General features: G+C 46.3%; 1 protein-coding gene across 7 annotated transcripts in view; it reads right to left on the bottom strand.

Annotated features, from left to right (window-relative positions):
- SUSD1 (sushi domain containing 1) overlaps window positions 1-18,573 on the bottom strand; it is a 115,967-nt gene that overhangs the window by 25,681 nt on the left and 71,713 nt on the right. For all 7 annotated transcript variants that reach the window (XM_040963558.1, XM_040963555.1, XM_040963553.1 and 4 more), the window contains 2 exons: window positions 11,095-11,186; window positions 6,826-7,012 (listed from right to left, as the gene is read on the bottom strand). In XM_040963558.1, the coding sequence (XP_040819492.1) occupies window positions 6,826-7,012; window positions 11,095-11,186 (279 nt within the window). The remainder of the gene's footprint in view (window positions 1-6,825; window positions 7,013-11,094; window positions 11,187-18,573) is intronic.

Here is an 18,573-nt window from a genome sequence, read left to right as displayed (position 1 = left end):
GGCCAGAGAAGGAAACTACAGCCTTAAGTGAGGGCTGGAGAAGGGCCCATGCAGTGAAGCAGGGGATGAAAGATCAGCCAGGAAGAAACCAAGGGAAGTTGTGAACCCGCAATTGCAAAATTCCCCAAGACAGGACACCCTGAGGCTGAGCGCCTGAGTCCACACTCACCATCTATTGTGCACCGAACCTACATACATACTAGTTTAATGCGGGGAGCAGTCATTCTCCTTCCCAGACACCCATCGTCCACGGTGGCCCTACCCTCCCTCTGGACTAAGCCCTGGTCACCACGAATCACTGTGCTCCATTACAGCCCTGCAGAACAGCAGTCCACTGGATCCTGGGAGCCTTGTAGAATGTACTGTCAAATACTGGGTCAGGCAGGAATAAAGCATTGACTGGGGACAGAGACCAGGCTCTGGCGACCCCACTGTGACTGACTCCTGCTAGGCTGAGTGGGATCCATCTGCAGACTGCACAGTGCTGGGCCTCAACAAGTTCCATACACCAAAGTGGTTTCCATCCTGTGCACTCCGAGGAGCCTTGGCTAATTACAATACCCATCCAGCACCTGATGCTTGCTCCAGTGCAGAGCACACGGCTCAACCCGTGAGGGAAGTTGGGCACCAGACTAAGGCAAAGGGGCACATCTGGGGGGGAAGAACTGCCCTAAATCTCAGGTAGCTCCCTGACTCCTCGGGGGTAGGCACAGCGAGGCCTGTAGGGAGACCCCAGTCTGAACCATTGCCCTTCAAGGTCTATCTTTCCAGTAATTCAGCAAGAAGCAAGGGGAAGAGAGGGAGACAGAGGAAAGGGAAAAAAGCAAGCAACAAAAGGAATGCTTCCCCGCTAGCTGCCCAACTCCAATCCCTGCCACAGGGAATGAAGCACTGGGAAGCCAAAAGCTAGATGAGGAAATACTTTGGGGTTAGAAACCCTCCATCCTAAATTATAGTAAGAACTCAGACTTCCTGGTCCCTTGCAGTTTTTAAAGCCCAACCAGATGTATTACTTACACATCTGTACTCCACAGATGCCTCTGTGCCAGGCTGGGGGAGAGACAGCGGTACTCAGAGCTGTGACTAACAGATTCACAAGCTGCAACGGAAGAACAGATCACCTGGGAAGAAGGTGGGCCCATCAAATGCAATAAGAGACAGAGACAGAGGCATGAAGGTGAGGGTAGTGAGCAAGCTACGAGTTCAAGTCTAAAGAGGCAGGTGATAAAGTGAGAGGGGTCAGTATGGCTCAGACTCGAGGTGCTTCAATGAGAACCTCTTGAGGATTTTTACCAGATTTGCATTTCAAAAATACTGGGTAGTTGACTGGAGGTGACTCAGTGCAAAAGGGCAAAAGTTAATTGAATCCTCGGGATAAGAAGTAGCTGACATCAGAGGGAAATGATGGCACTGAGAACAAACAGGAGGGGACAGCCACAAGGAATGCATGGAACGGACAGTGGCAGTTTCAGGGGAGGTATCTGGGCACTGTTCTTGGCAACTGAGTCCATGATGATGTCATTCTTCAGTCCTAGAGGAAATGTTTAGATCCATTCAGATTAAAGTGCTTGGGGAGTGGTCCAAAGGCAGGTGGCAGTGCTGTCACCTCACAGGCAGAGTGGGACTAGCCACAGGAGGACAGAAAGCAAGCCTGTGGGAAGAGCTGTCCGACTAGCGGGGAAGGCAGGTGTTACAGGCGTGTGGAGGAGTGAGAGAACATAGCTCTTACAAACTTGTCAGGAGTGTAGAATTGCCTCTAGCATCTGCCGCAGAGGGCAGTCACATCAAGTGAGCATTTGGGATTTCAACATCCCCAGAGCACTTCCTGTTCACGGTAGAGGCTCTGCGAGCCACCTTTGTTGAAGGGCTCTGCTGTTTTGCAGCAGAGTTTTTAAAAAATGATTCCATGTGACATGCCTAAGAAAGATAATGGCCAGGTTCCTGCAGCCACGACGGAAGGGGCTGGCCAACTGGGACGCTGTGCCTCTGCCCAGCTGAGAACTATGGCCCTCAGGCCTCTGCCCTTTGTTGGAAAGGCTCTACATCTGTTATGCTTTCCAGCAGTTACCTTTTTCTTCTTCTTTTGTAACCTGCTTCCAGCCCAGGAAGATGGTAACTGGTCACTCGTTTGTGAGAACGCTCCGCAGGCTCCTGGAAACCAGTCCTCTGTTCTTTTCCAAGCTCAGGAACTCCAGTTCCTCTGATCTCTTGGCCAACCTTTATACACCACCTCGTCCATAGCTACTCTAAGGGTCCACATGGCTCCCAGAGCAGGAATCATGGGTAGATGGAGCAAGATGGCCCGCCCCTCGGTCTCCCCCTGCCTGGTGCAAGTCCCTGGGCTTTTCCAGTCTACTTTCCCACTTGAGGTGTAAAAGGCCCCACGACCATCTGACTGAGTCAAGCAGTGTGCTGCTCCGAGGCTGTTTGCTCTGCCTGCCCAGACCCTCTCGGCCTTTTCTGCCTCTGCTGGGGCAGCCTGAACCTCACCAGGGGAGTTCTCACCCACAAGAAACTGATAACGTGAGAGTAGCCCTTCTTTTGCTCTTGGCTTCACAACCATTCTGTGGGGCCTTCTCTGGCCTCTTCTCCCCACCTCCATCCCACAGGCAATCCTCTGTCCCACTCACGACAGGTATCTGTGGGGTTGCCACACTCACACACGAATATATACAGTCCTTTCTTCTTTTAAATAAATTCTGCTCTCACTTGTGCCCCACATTTTTGTCTCTGCTTGGAATTTTTACCTCTGTGGGCGCAAGAACTTAGAATGAAAATGAATTCATTTATGCCCATAATTGGAGGAGTTGGGACACATCCAATCCCACATAACCATTTACATGTGGGTCTGGGGTTTGGTCTAAGTTGTTAAATAGTTGGGAGGATTCCTGAAAATGAGAGAACTCTACCTCATAGCCTGAGCTAGCACAAGGAATCTGGGTACCAACGAGCCTGTGTCCAGGAAAGACTTGGAAGGGAGTTGTTTTTGAAGCCCAGCCCTCATGGGGTCTCCAGTACAGCTTCCACCATCGCCTGAGAGACAGGGGGCTTCCAGGACAACTGTGATACACTACAACCAGCCACAGGGGGCCAAGGGGACTTACTGTTGAAGACATGGGGGTGTGGGGTCCTGGGCAGAGCCCCAGAACCTCGGTCCTGCCCCGTCATACCTGGGCGCAGCCAATAGCAAGGAGAGTGTGCCGGAGGCAGGGCATCCTAGAGCTCTGTGCCCCAGTGACAGTCTGATAAGGTTTGGGGTATTTTCATGGCTTTCCTAAGCATCTGGAAATGCACTTTCTCTTTTTCTTATGAAGAATACGATGAGAGATGGGAAATTTCCCATGTAAGTTGCCAGGCGAACACGGGCAGGAATGATGTCCTTTCCATCATTTCTTCCCCCTTTTTCCTCCAGTATTCCAAAAGAAACCAACCCGTCATTCCACTTCCAGGGATGACCACTACGCACAAGTGGTCTGTCCATCTTCACATCCGTGCAATCACACTGGCTTCCCCTTCCTCCTGCCCTCCCTAACCCACCTCCTCTCCTCCTCCCCTCTCTTACTCCCATATCCAATCTCCCCTTCTGGCTTCCCCTCTCTCCTTATGGGAAGATAACTTTTGCCTTTGCAAGAGACTGCAGAGCTGACGTGCGGTGGCTCTTCTGCCGCTTTGCTTGCACGACAAGGATCAAAGTGTTGCTCCTCACCCTGTCTTGAAAGGGGCGATCCTGAAGACTTGAGTTCAAAGAGGCAGAGGACAGCACCACGGGGTGATGGGGACGCCACGCCCTGCCCCGTGCCCCTGCCCCTCACCGGCACCCTCCTCCCTGCTCTCCCCGCAACACTTGCTTCTGTCCCTCAACACAGCTACAACTTTCACCCCCTCCCTCTGAGGTCAGCAATATATTTAAAGCGCTTGTTTTCATTCTGTTCCCATCAGTAAGATTCAGCTTAAAATAAGACACTCACAAGGGAAATTCTGCTCACTTTTCTTCCGGGAAATCAGTGGCTGCATTTTACAGATCCAAATCCTAAGATTAATGCTGCTGGGAAAATTCAAGGGTTTACATCTTGGGTAAGCAGGAGTACCCATGTCAACACATAAGGCTCTCCTTTCTAAAATGAAAAGGTTGGGGTTTGATCTTGTTACTGTTTCGTACAATCTTAACAATTGGGAATTCTCACGCTTTTCTAAAACCGCAAATTCACCAAAGTAGGGTAGAACTGGAAAATGCTTATGCACTGAAACAGTTCAACAGTGCCCCCTGGTGGCTGTGGGCACAGATGCAGGGAGCCTGGGGCTGGGACTATCATCATCCCAGCCAGCCCACAAGACAAAGCCCAAACAAGTATTTGATCAAGATGAAACTCCCCACCCCATACTCAAAGATGAAATGGTATTTCAAATCATAAATCCAAGCCATCCAAATAAGGCAAGTGTCAAAGAGTACAATATTACTTAGCTTTTCATTTTAGGGAAAGAATGCCCAAATTGAGTAATACTTCTCTCTCTAGCCCAAAATGTAGTGAGTTCCTTTTGGTAAAAAGTTTCTGATGAGTAACCAGGCATCTCCTAAACACCAGAACCACCTGCTGGTCATTGTTCAAAAATGATGTGTTTACTGTGTTATGTATTAGGACTGCTCTTTCATGTTGGGGATTCCATGCGGAACATGCCAACTAGAATTTTTGCCTTCAGGGAGCTTCTACTCTGATAGGAGAAAAGGAAGATCAATAAAAACTTGAGAAAAATTCTCTGAAGAAATTAAAGCATGCTATGTGGAGAGGATAGCATGTTACATGGCTAGTATGTCATCATGGAGCAGGGGCTGGGGAAGACATTTTTAAAAGGCGGTCCAGGTGATGGTGGAGACAGCACGGACAGAGGCCTGCAGGGAGAGCCAGCAGCACATGGAAAGGCCCAGGCTCGGGTGCAGGAAGACAGCCAGGGAAAGCTGACGCTTAATGAGAAAGAATAGAGTGGGGGGCTGAGGTCAGGGAGGAAGTCAGGGACAGGATGACATGACACTGGCTCCATCCCGTCTTCAACGCGGCTTGCGCGTGTCCTCATGACCACCTTGGCTGCGGTCTTGGGTGAGAAGGGACTGACAGCAGGGAAAGCGGTGACGGAATGACTATGGGAGTCCAAGCCAGGGCTGCTAGCTAGGATTACTCGGTGGTGACCAAAGCGAAGGCAGAGAGAAGTGATTCAGTTCAGAATATATTTCAGATGACCTTTAGAAGGACTTGTTGATAGGTTAGAGATTGAGGGTGGGGTCCAGCAGGTATCTGGCATAGCTATTGACATGTCCACATCCCACATTGGATTACGAGAGTTCAAGTCCCCGGCTCCACTCCCAATTCCAGCTTCCCACTAATGCAGAGAGATAGCTGATCATGGCTCAACACTTGGGTTCCTGCAACCCACATGGAGACTCACACTGAGTTCCCAGCCTCGGCTTCAGCCTCGCCCAGCCCTGCTTGTTGTGGGCATTTGCAAAGCGAACTAGGAAATGAGAGAATCAGTTTCCCTCTTAATGAAGACTCCTTTTTGTTCCAAGCAGTTGGGTAAATGAGAATATCAATAACTAAGAGAAGCCTCGCTGGGATTTGGAGGTGAGAGAAGAGGCGAAAAATCAGAAGCTTTGCTAATTTGCCAAAGAGCCGTTCAACAGGATATAAGATAGGCAAACATGTGTATCTAGAGCCCAGAAAAGAGGCTGGAACTAGAAACATATTTTAGCATTTTTAGCCTCAAGACCAGACGAGATCACCTAGGTAGAAAAGGAAGAGAAGGAGGTTGGGTGGGGGGTCAGCAACAGTAGATGGCGCTAAAGAGTACAGAGGAAGAACCGAAACCAAGCGGGAAGGTGTTTCAAAAGCGAAGAACGCTGGATGCTGCAGAGAAAACCCGGTAGGTAGAGAACCGGCTTTGGCAGGATGGAAGCTGGATGGAGGCTTTTTCAGTACAGCGCTGAAGACAAACGCAGCCCAGATGCAATGAACTAAGGACAGAATGGGAAGGAAGTGGGGCCTGCAGAACAGACCCGTCTGTTAGCAAGAAAGGGCAGCAGAGACCAAGCAGCCGGAGGACTCAAAAGAGAGCTGGTGATCTTTTCTTCTCATTAATGACGGAACTATTACAAGGTGCTTGGCAGGGCTGGGGGTAATTCTATATTGAGGCAATATGATAAATGGACCAGAAGGGATCGAATCCAATGTACAAGCTGGAGGAGGGGAAGTGACCTTACACAAGAGCAGGGAGAGGTGGGGAAGGCAAAGTACACGGACACAGGCAGTAATGGGGGGGCTGGAGGTGGGACCTCGTACGCTGACCATTTCCACTAGCTCAGTGAGATGAAAGTCAAGAAGCTCTGCCAGCTTGCTCAGAGTGTGGCACGGAGACTCTACGGGGAGTCGTAGAGGACAAAATGAACGGAAAGCCAGCTAAGGAACTAGAATGGGACCTGCACATCTGCTTTTCCTGAAACTAACCTACCATGCCAATTAAACAAAGGAAAGTAAGAGACAAGAACGGGACTCTCAGAAGCGCAAAGGAGCATGACTGTTCCCACAGTTGCAAGGAACAGAACCAACACTCACGCACACCCGCCCAGATGTGATCAAGTGTCACCATCTGTTTCAGAACTGTAAACATCACTGTCACAGCTGAAGCCCCTCGCTGCCGGTCTCCAATTCCACGTCTTTCCTCCTGTCTCGAAGTTCATTATCCAATGACAGAAAGCCACAGTGTCTCTCTTTATCCCAGCCTGCCCACAGCTCTGTGGTGACTTCATTCATCCCAGTGCTGTTATTTAAGACGCACCTGTTATCTGGGTTGCCAGGGAGATGAGCACAGGAAGTTGAGAAGACAAAGCCTGGAGGCTGACACTGTAGTTGGTACCCGGACGCAGGTCCAAGCACAGCTCAGGGGCCTGGCTGCTGCTCGTGGTATTCATGATCATTTCCTGGGCAAACTCCTTCTGATACCATCTCTGACCCAAAATGCGGAACTGAAACAAAAAGAAAACAGCTTACTGGGTGAATCCCCGGGTTCTGAATACCTCCCTATCCACCCTTTTGTGTGAATCTTCTTCCTCTTGACTCTACAAAAAAAACATTCTTCAAAAAGTGAAAGGCAACAGGAAGCAAAGAGAGACCCCAGCTGCTGTTAACAACTGTATCTTAAAAAGTGTCTTTTTAAATAACAATGCACAAAAGACCAAGACCCACTCCAGGCAATTGTCTCTTTCTTGTTTCTCTTATAGATGGCAAAAAGTCCAACAAAAAAGCCTGGTGGAGTGAGACCAAAGAGTATTTTCCTAGAGAGAAAATAAAGAGTTCTGGGCCAGTAGATAGCTCAACTTGTTAATCCTCTGCCTGCAAGAACATGGACCCCATATGGGCACTTGTTCATGTCCTGGCTGCTCCACTGTGGAAGGACATTATGCCCCTGGAAGGTCAGCGAGCACAGGATTACAACACATTGGATAATATTTATATGAGAACAACCAGATGGATACCGTTAGTATAACTGATTGGATATCATTTGTATGAGAGCAGTTGAGTGGACCGCATGTGAATGAGAACACTTGGTGGAATATACAAAACAAAAGGAGTTCCAAACAAGAGTATGGAAACAGTTGATGGGTTTTGTTTATAAGCTCAATATCTCCTCCCTTACCCCATATGACCCTCAGGGTATAAAGTCTGATGCCACTAATAAACCTCGGCTTTCAACCATCAGTCAGAGTCCAAGCGTGTTATTATTGGCTCCGTGCACCAAGTCCATCGCTGCGGGACAGCGACACTCCACTTCCTGCTTAAGACCCAGGAAAGCACCAGAGGATGGCTCACAGCCTTGGGACCCTGTAGCCACATGAGAGACCTGGAAAAAGCCTACAATCCTCCACAGAATCTGCTCCCAGACCTAGTTCTCTCATGAGCTGGTTAGTGTCATGGTCCAGCCTAATTCTAACATTGAACGTATGGACAATGGCAGAGTCCAGCATCCTGTTGTCAAGATCAATTTAACAGTTTCATTGGGAGTCTATCTCTGATTTGGAAGTAGATATGTGAACTGCATTGTATCCTCACATCTTGGATGTGATAGTCTCTATTACACGGTTACTATGCATCCCCTTAAATGAAAAGCCATAAAACAAAATCAACAACAAGAAGAAAAAATGGAAGATTAACAATGTCATGACGTTAAATAACATGCTACTGAATGATCAACATGTTGCTGAAGAAATGAAAAAGAAAATCAAAAACCTTCTGGAAGCAAATGATGCCACTATGTGACTTATGCATCAGGGAGGAAATTAATAAGAAAAAAAAAACCTTTTTGAATGAATGAAAATAAAAACAAAAATTTTAGACCCCTGAGATGTAGCACAAAGAGTACCGAAAGGGCTACTGATCTTATATTTTACATGAAGGTTGACTTATAGTAGACAGAATATATGATATTTGTCCTTTGGGGATTGACTTATTTCACTAAGCACAATGGTCTCATGTTGGGACTGTTTGGTTGCAAATGGTAGAATTTAATTCTTTTTAATGGCTGAACAGTAGTCCATGGAGTAGTTGTACCACAGTTTCTTTACCCACTCCTCTTTCGATGGGCACCTGGGTTGTTTGTGCCTTTACTAGCGCAGGTTGAGCTGCTATGAATATAGGACTACAGATCCCTTTCTCATATGCAAATTTCATTTCCTTTGGCTATATTCCCAGAAGTGGCACGGCTGGGTCATAGAAGATCAATTTTCAGTTCTCTGAGCACTCTCCATACTGACTTTCACAGTGGTTGAACTAGTCCACACTCCCACCAGCATCCATGCCAGCAGGTGTTGTTAGCAGAGTTCTGAATGTAGGCCAATCTCACTGGAGTTAGAAGTAGACAAGGATGTCCACTTTCACCACTACTCTTCAATATAGTCTTGGAAAGTCCTTTTCAGAGCTATTATGCAAGAAAAACAAATTAAAGGCATTCAAATTGGAATTGAGGAATTAAAACTATCCCTGTTTGTGCATGATATGATTCTCTACGTAGAAGAACCAAAGGATTCAATCAAGAGACTTTTGGAACTCCTAAGAGAACCTGGCAGGGCAGCAGGATACCTAATTACCATAAACCGATAACACTAGTATATACAAAGAACTCCATGCCTAAGAAGAAATCCCCTTTAAAACAGCAGAGAAGAATCCCACTTTGGAACCAACCTAACCAAAGATGTGGAAAACCTCTATAATGAAAGCTTCAAAACATAAAAAAAGAAATAGAAGAAGACATTAAGAGATAGAGAAGCTTACCATGTTCCTGGATCGGCAGGCTCAATATCATCAAAATGTCCATATCACCAAAAGTAATATACAGACTCAACTCGATCCCAATCAAAATCCCAACAACTTTCTTCTCAGAGATAGAAAAGATGATACAAAAGCTCATCTGGAATCACAAAAGACCACGAATAGCCAAAGCTATCCTGAAGAATAAAAACCAAGCTAGAGAAATCACAATTCCAGACCTCAGGACATACTACAGGGCCCGGCACGATGGCGCAGTGGTTAAAGTCCTTGCCTTGCATGCCCGGGATCCCATATGGGCGCCAGTTCTAATCCTGGCAGCCCTGCTTCCCATTCAGCTCCCTGCCTGTGGCCCGGGAAAGCAGTCAAGGACGGCCCAAAGCTTTGGAACCCTGCACCTGCGTGGGAGACCCAGAAGAGGCTCCTGGCTTCAGATTGGCTCAGCTCCAGCCATTGGACAGAAGATCTTCCTGTCTCTCCTCTCTGTATATCTGCCTTTCCAATAAAAATAAAATAAATCTTTAAAAAAGAAAAAGACATACTACAGAGCAGTGGTTATCAAAACAGTCTGATACTGGTACACAAACAACGATCAATGGAACAGAACAGAAAAGGCTATACGCCTGGACTCCAGAAAGGAAAAAAATTTAAAATTAATCTTCAATAAGAGAGTTGAAAATAATCCAGGGAAAAAGTCTGGTCTCTTCAACAAATGCTGTTGGGACAGCAGCCTTCAGGTAAAAAGCAAGACCCCAGCTGTCACCTTACACAACAATCAGCTCTAAATGGTTCAAAGACTTAAATCTGCATCCAGAAACCACCAAACTATTACAGAAAACATAGGAAGCAGTCTCCAATACATAGGAATTTGGAAAGACTTCTTAGAAAAGTCACCAAAAGTACAGGCAATCAAAGACAAAATAAACAAATGGGACCACATCAAGCTGAGAAGTGTCTACAACAGAGAACACGACCAACAAAGTGAAGAAACAACCAGCAGAATGGGAGAAAACCTTTGCACACTACACAACCAATCAGGAACTGATATCCGGGATTTACAAAGAGCTTCAGAAACTCAATGACAGCAAAAACAAACAACCCTGTGAAGAAAGGGCAAAGGAAACGAAAAGACGTTTTTCAAAAGACCAAATTCAAACGGCTAATAGACATATGAGAAAATGCTCAGGCTCCCTAGCTGTCAGGGAAATACAAATGAAAACCTCCACACAGCTTAAAAATTCAATAGAAGAGGCGACTATGTTGGCACACCAGTATCGTTAAGACAGATTTGACGTTCACCAGGCCCAGGATGCCCACCAGCTATTAGCTGCTTTCCTCCTAGCAATTTAACACTTGCTCGGGTATAATCTAACCTAGGCCAATGCCTACAGCCGGGGACACATAATCTCCTCTATCAGCAGCTTGTTCCCATGGTCTTTCCTTTGGAGTTTTACAAATTGTCCTTCATCCCTGGGGCAGCACCTCCGGCCCTGGAGAGAACCGGCTGTGAACAGGGGTACACACCGGGGAGCCACAGGCTCCTTCCCCAACACTGTCATGGATGGGCACAGAGAGCTGCTGCTCTCACGGCTTCTTCATCTCTCCCAGGGGTTCTGTCTTCAAACGTACAGTAGTAGTGGCCCTTTTCCTGCTTCTTATTGCAACTGTCACAACAGTTGTTCTGTTGACAGCAGTTATGGACGTAGTTTGTAGGTGAGTGGATATGCTTTAGGCCTCCCCCAGAAGACAAACACACCTTTAAATAAAATAACTTTTAGTCACTTACTAAGTACATCTCTTCTGTATCAGCCATCTTCTCACTTCTCCATCTCAAGCAGGTTTCATTAAACACTGAAATATTACTGATGATTTGCTTCTCTGCAGGGGAAGAGGAAAAAATCAGCTTACCCACCACACAAAAACCTTGCCTTTTCACTGAACCATCTTCCAAGGATAAGCATTTGCGTAAGCTCAGCAGTATTTTGACTTAGAAATTAGGGGTGGCAGTCTCTAAGATTCATCTCTTTTAGCTTTCGACAAACTCAGTTCTGATAATGAAGACACAAAGATACTCCATGCTTGGATTTCTACTTTAAAATCAGATCTGCTCACTGCAGACCCCCTTGGTTTCCTAAGCTGAACATCGCAGCCCATCATATTGGGTGCTGGACCCGTCATCTACACAAACACCTGACACAGCAGAGAGCAGTAAACATCTCAGCAGAGAATTGCTTTGTGAGGACCTGGAAGACGCTCCCCCAAGCACACAGGATCTTCATGATGAAACAGGGCACAGAAGGTTCCTTTAGCTGGGTGTCCTGATCTCTGATGATCAAAGAAGTAGTTCTTGGTCTGCATTCAGTTTCATGGCCATCAATCAACAATTAGTTCACACCTGATACGGTGTAATGTACAGGTAGACTATTCAACACAAAGACCACTATTCAAAGTTCTGATATCAGGGGTTACTTCTCCAGCAAGGATCTCTGTCTCCAAGCTGGAAGTCACAATGTTAGACCTGCTAAGAAGTTTCAGAAGAGTACTGCGAGGATGGATGATTAATAAAGACAACTCCCAACACATTTGAAAAAAGAGGTAAGTCCCATGGGAGGCCAAGCTTTACGGTATAATCCCCTGGCCTCATTGATTTCCACGAACGAAGTCAACTTTTATGTACTGGAAAGCCTTGCTTAGAGAAATCTCGTTCTATGGTCACGAGCCATGCTTCAAATGTCGCAAGATAAAGCAGGGAAAGGTATATGATCCAGGGTGCAAGAATCCCAAACTGGGAATAAAAGATGGCTCCTGAAGCTTAAAGAAATAGATGACTCTGATACTATCCAAATCATTCTAAAACATGCAAAAATTAGGAAAGTTCTTAAACTCATCCATATGACTAAATAATCCGCATTGTCTAAGCTGACCCAGATGACACAGCCAATCACTAAATATACAAAACTCACCTATAAAACTTCAAAATGCAATATGAACAAGTAGAAATCAGAGACATTCCAAGAAAAACACAGTAGTACGATGAATAATTGTGCCCAGAATATAGAGAGAAATGTTGTTGAAAAGTTATCAACAGGCTTGGGCCCGGCGCGGTGGCGCAAGTGGTTAAGTCCTCGCCTTGCACGCCCGGGATCCCATATGGGCGCCGGTTCTAGTCCCGGCAGCCCCGCTTCCCTTCCAGCTCCCTGCTTGTGGCCTGGGAAGGCAGTCGAGGACGGCCCAAAAAGCTTTGGGAACCTGCACCCGCGTGGGAGACCCGGAAGAGGCTCCTGGCTTCGGATCGGCATAGTATCGGCCCGTTGCGCTCACTTGGGGAGTGAATCATCGGATGGAAGATCTTCCTCTCTGTCTCTCCTCTCTGTATATCCGCCTTTCCAATGAAAAAATAATAAAAATAAATCTTTAAAAAAAAAAAAAAAAAGAAAAGTTATCAACAGGCTAAAAGAGAGAAATCATACAGTTATTTCAATCATCATAGTGGTGTGCATGCTTCATATGTATTCCTAAATTAAAATGCTATAAACTAGGACTTAATTCAATGGAAATGCCTTAATTTGAAGAAATGTATTTATTTGAAAAGCAGAATAACCAAAAAAAAAAAAAAGGGAAACTCAAAGAAAGAGATTTTTATCTACTATTTCATACTTGAAATGGTCACAACCTCCAAGATTGAACCACGCTGAAGCCAGAAGCCTGAAGTTCCATCTGTGCCCCTTATGTGGGTACAGGTGCCCACGTACTTAGGCTATTTTCCACTGCATTCCCAGGTCAATAGCAGGGAGCTGGACTGCAAGTGGAGCAGCCAGGATCTGAACCAGCAGCCATGAGATTCCAGTGTCACAGGCGATGGCTTATCCAGCAATGCCACAACGCTAACCCCAAGGCTCCCTAATTTAATATAGAGCTTGAACCCACCATACTCCATGGTCAAACAATGCAGAAATTTCTAGTAAGTTAACAACACAAGAATGCATGGCCTCATAGCTATTATTCAGCCTTAGGAAACTCTAGACAATGTAGGGGAAAAAGCAGGAAATGAATGAACTATAAATACAACAAAGAAAAGAATAAATGATGTAACTGCCAGTAAGACTAAGAGAATCAACTAAAAATCAAATATGGAATATTTTAAAACAACAGATAAACAAATACACAATGACAAGAGTCCATCACAGTGCCCCAAAATGCAGCAACATACAAGACGTATCACTCCACGTATCTCCACACACACGATAGACTGAAGCACAAGCCCCTCTAAGATGTCACAGCCTAGTCCCCGGGGGCCTGCAGAAGAGGTTACCTTGAAGCACTAGCAGAGATGATTAATGGGGGAGATTATCCAGAAGGGCGCCTTGTATGTTACAGCGCTCTTATAGGAGGGTGACAAGATCAGGGTTGCAGAAAGGAGATACAAGAAAATAGTAAAGATGGAGGGTAGGGGCCTCAAGCCACGGAAGGTAGGCAGCCATGAAAGCCAGGAGCCAGGAAACAGTGTCCCCAGGGGCTCCCAGGAGGAGCACACGTCTGCTGACACTTTGCTTGGTTTTAGCCTAGTGGAACTGATTTCAGCTTTTAAAAATACATATAGGGCCTGGCGCAATAACATAGTGGTTAAAGTCCTTGCCTTAAATGCACCAGGATCCCATATGGTCGCTGCTTCCCATGCAGCTCCCTGCCTGTGGCCTGAGAAAGCAATCGAGGACAGCCCAAAGCCTTGGGACCCTGTAACAACATGGGAGACCCAGAAGAAGCTCCAGGCTCCTGGCTTTGGATTGGTGCAGCTCCAACCATTGCGGCAGCTTGGGGAGTGAACCATTGGATGGAAGATCTTCCTCTCTGTCTCTCCTCCTCTCTGTATATCTGCCTTTCCAATAAAAGTGAATAAATCTTTTTTAAAAATAAATATATATACTTATCTATTCACTTGAGAGAGAAAGAAAGAGGTCCTACCTCTTGGTTCACTCACCAACTGTCCATAATGGCCTATGGCCAGAATCAGGGGCCAGGATCTCAGCGTGGGTCTCCCATACGGCTGACAGAGACCCAGAGACGTAAGCCCTGCATATGCATGAGCAGGAAGCAGGAAGCAGCAGTCAGGAACAGAGATGAATACCAAACCCAGACATACAGGATGGGAACATCTCAACTGCTAGGACAAACACTCCTGATTTCAGACTTCTGGGATCCCAAGCCATCAGACAAGTGAATTGTCAGATTGTAAGCCACTAAATGTAGCTATACAACAAGAGGAAACTAAAACAAGCAGAAAAATACAATCCAGAACCGAGAAGATCCCTATTCATAACAGAAGCCTCACACACTTCAAATAACCACACATAAACATATCAGAAACATGAGACACTTATACAAAGGTTTTTTTTCCCAAGTTTCTAAAGGATATAACACAAAACAAGAAATGCCATGTCGTTGGAGGGGAAGACTCACTAGTAGAAAAAGTATCAACTCTAAGTGGAACAGACTTCCAGGTTTTTGCAGCCTGATACGTTCACTCAATGAACTCATTGAGGATTTACAAAGTTCTTACCACGTGCCAGGCTGAGTTGGTTACAGTACTGAGAGGAAGAAAGCTCCTCCCTTGCTGAAATTCTTTCTTGTGCAGGAAGAAAATAAACTAGCCAACAAATTAAACGTGCATACAAACACACAACACTGTCTATGCTGTTAAGTACAATGTGGGAAAGCACCGCTCAAAGACAGTGGATGGGCAGGCAGGCCCTCCGTGGAGGGCATGGACAGACACACGAGGGAGTGAGTTACCAACGCCGGAAGGAAAGGTGGTCAGAGGAAAGAGAGGGCAAAGTTCCAGCTGGGGGAGGTGGTGGGGTGTGACTGGCAGAGTCACTAAGCCATCGTTTAGGACACAGGCCCCCATATGCAGAGTGGGATGGAGTCTTGGCTCTGCTTCCTGGTCCGACACGTGCTGGGAGGCAGCTGGTGATGGTTGAAGAACTTCGGCCTCTGCCACTCGCGTGAGATACTCAGATCGGGCTTCAGGCTCCTGCTTTTGCTCTAGCCCTGCTCTGGCTGTTGTGTGCATTCAAAGGGTCTCCTGGTCTCCTGTTTTCCAAACACAGAGGTCCTACAGAAAGAGAACGCGAGGGAATGGGCCAGAGCAGGAGGAAGGGGGCCTAGAGAGAGACAAGGCCTAGCTTCTTCAGAGCCTTTAGGACTCAGAAAGCAGAGGGCTCCCCTGCTAAACAACTCAGTCATCTTTAAGAGTCAAGATAATGTGTTCCAACTGACTTAGCTGCATCTTGAAGGTCATTATTTTAACTTGAAAAAAAAAAAAACTTATGTTCTCCCATTCTCAGCATATTACGAATGCTCTCATAGCCCATGCTGACACTTCTGCCTTGACCTACTATGAGCCTCTCAGGCTAAAGGTCAACACAGGCGGGTTTCAGACACAATACTTCTACAAGGGAACCCAGCCACAAACATGCCTTCTTCTGTGGAAAATGATCAGAAGCCACATGAAGTTGCTTATGGTCTTTATCAGCTTGAGGTCGGACCCCGATTTTGTAAATGTCAATCAACTCCAGGGAAAGCTTTCAGTGTTAACATAGAGCTCAAATTACACGTGCTGCTAGCAAACCTGTGTCCTGAAGTTCTCTCAAGACTTTGGCTCTCTCCCAAGGCCTTCACTTCCTGGAAAGAGTACTCTCTCTCGTCTTTTAACTTTTTAAAAAATTTTACTGACACGATTCTAGAACTATCTAGATGCATGCAACCTTCTGCCAAAGAGAACCTAAAAAAACCATTCTTTTATATATAAATGATATGGTTTTTAAATCTCTAATCAGAAGTAGCCTAAACTGACAGTTGGTTTTGTGAACTAAATGTTGCCAGAAAGAATGGCTATAAATCAACACCACTGGGAGCGAAGTCACTGCTTTTATAACTGCTCTATAAATAGTGGTATCATTTCAGCTCTCCTGGATGCGCGTTTTGCCAGCAGTTTATCTTAGCGGGAACAGCAAAACATAACATTGGTCAAAACTGGAACGTCGCTGTTATTTTAAACGAAATTTCTTCTTTAGACAAATTTGGTGTCTGGTTACAAGTAAAATGCACGTTTCCAAGTTGAAAGTATGCGATCATGTTACATGCCAAGGAATTGGGGGTTCAGTCACCCATTCACTCCCGGGGCAGATCCCAGCAGCTCCCTTGCTCAGCTCCCAGTGCCTCCCACACAGGCCCAAAGCCTGGTTACTCCCCTGGCAACCCGGTGGGTACTTGGCAAAGAAAGCAACCTCAGCGAGACCACACATTCTTTAGAACTCAGCTGAAAGACGCAATGCCGAGGAAAATTTGTCTGAAGGAAAGGGACCACCGTCCAATTTCCAAAAACCCCAAATCCCAAATTAAGCCAGATCTCTGGAAAATGGGCATTTTTATATTTTATTTTATTTATTTATTTTTCTTCTTAGAAAATATGTATTTATTTGCCAGGCACAGTGGCAGCGAACAGAAACAAAGAGAGACTTTTTCATCTGCTGGTTTATCCTGCAAATGCCTGCAACATCCAAACCTGGGTCGGGTCACAGCTAAGCAGCCGGAGGCTCCAAGTGGGTGCAAGGGCCCCAGCACTTGAGCCACCCTGCTACGTCTCTAGACACACCAGCAGAAAGCCAGCTGGAAAGCAGAGAAGCTGGGACTCGAACCTGTGCTCTGACATGGTTGCCAGCATAGTAAGCAGAGGCTGGCCAAACAGCTGCATCACTATGCCAGGCCTAGAAGATGTGACACATCTGTCCTTGGACTCCCTCCCCCTAAATCAACTGTGCTTTTATGTAACGGAACAAGCCATGGAGAGGGCGGTGTGCAAACAGACCTCATAAAATGCGGCTCAGATGCTGCGTTTTTTTTTTTAATGAGACCCTCCTGAGATCAGAAATTCCTATCTGATCTTGGCGTCCAGGCAAAGCCATTCTCCCAGAAAATCCTGCTGCTCTAAGGAAAAGGGACTGGCCCTCTGACTACAGAGGTAGAAAATGTACTTTGAAATCTGTGAGTCACCCATGAACAAAGTTGTAAGGATACAAATTATGCATAACCACATTCTTACGTTGTTTTATGCTTCTGCGGGCTTTAGACTTCCAGCTTTTTATCTGGTATTTTAGAAGCCACTTCCCTAAAGTCTTCCCTAAAAATCAGATAGGATATAAATATTCATTTGTTTAATAAAATTATATACATTAAGATTTATTCATCTTTACTGGAAAGGCAGAGTTATAGAGACAGAAACAGATATTCCACCTGCTGGTTCACTTGCTAAAGGCCATAATGGCCACAATGAGCCAATCCAGAGCTGGGGGTCTCTTCCAGGTTGCACGTGTGTAGGAGTCCAAGGAACTCAGCCAGCCTCTGCTATTTTTCCAGGTATTCTATATCTGTATGCAATATAATAAATCACAAAGGAAAATATCTGCAGATTAGACTGTATAGAAACATAAAATTTTAGATCGTAAAATACCATAAAAGAAAGATGTTTGGCCTGAAGGGCAAGGGGCCAGGTAAGATGACCATGTCTAGAGGCTGGCATTGTGGCATCCCCGGAAAAGCCACTGCCCACAGCGCCACTCCATATGGACCCGAGTCTGGTCTCCAGTTGCTCCACTTCCGATCCAGCCCCCCACTGCTAGCAGCCTGGGAAAAGCCATGAGGATGGCCCTAGGATGTGGGTTCTCGCCATCCACGTGGAGACCCAGCTAAGCTGCTGGCCCTGGCTTCGGCCTGGCCCAGCCCTGGCCATTTCATTCATTTGGGATTGGACAACCTCTGTCGTGTTCCCCCTTGCTTTCTCTCTGTGACTCTAAAATAAATATTACAAACAAAAAAAGATGACTAAATACTACATTCTGGCATCAACTTCTAGGATGACAATAGGCCTTTCATGGTCAACCTTCTAACCCTGCCAAAGGTCAAGTCCGTCACTCCAGGGTTAAGGCCGCTCTTCATCAGTCTTCCCATTTCCACTTGGGAAAGGACGGTCCTAGTTTCCTTCCACATCCTCCTCACTGACTCTCAAGAAGGAAGAGTGAACACACAATCCAACTGGCAGGAGACTACCACTCCTGGGATCATAACGCTGGCAGCTGAAGTCAAACAAGGTACAGATTCTTGCGCTCTGGACCGGCCTGGGCTCAGGTGCAAGGGCACCTTTCGCATCTCCACTCCCGGAGATGAGTTACTAGAGCCCCATGCTGTTCAGTCATGACCGCCGGCTGAG

The sequence above is a fragment of the Ochotona curzoniae genome, unplaced genomic scaffold (genome assembly GCF_017591425.1).
Source record: "Ochotona curzoniae isolate NIBS_2020 unplaced genomic scaffold, NIBS_Ocur_1.0 scaffold_3208, whole genome shotgun sequence".
Taxonomy (NCBI): domain Eukaryota; kingdom Metazoa; phylum Chordata; class Mammalia; order Lagomorpha; family Ochotonidae; genus Ochotona; species Ochotona curzoniae.
Note: the sequence above shows the minus strand (reverse complement) of the source record. Positions and strands in the feature narration are given on the sequence as shown.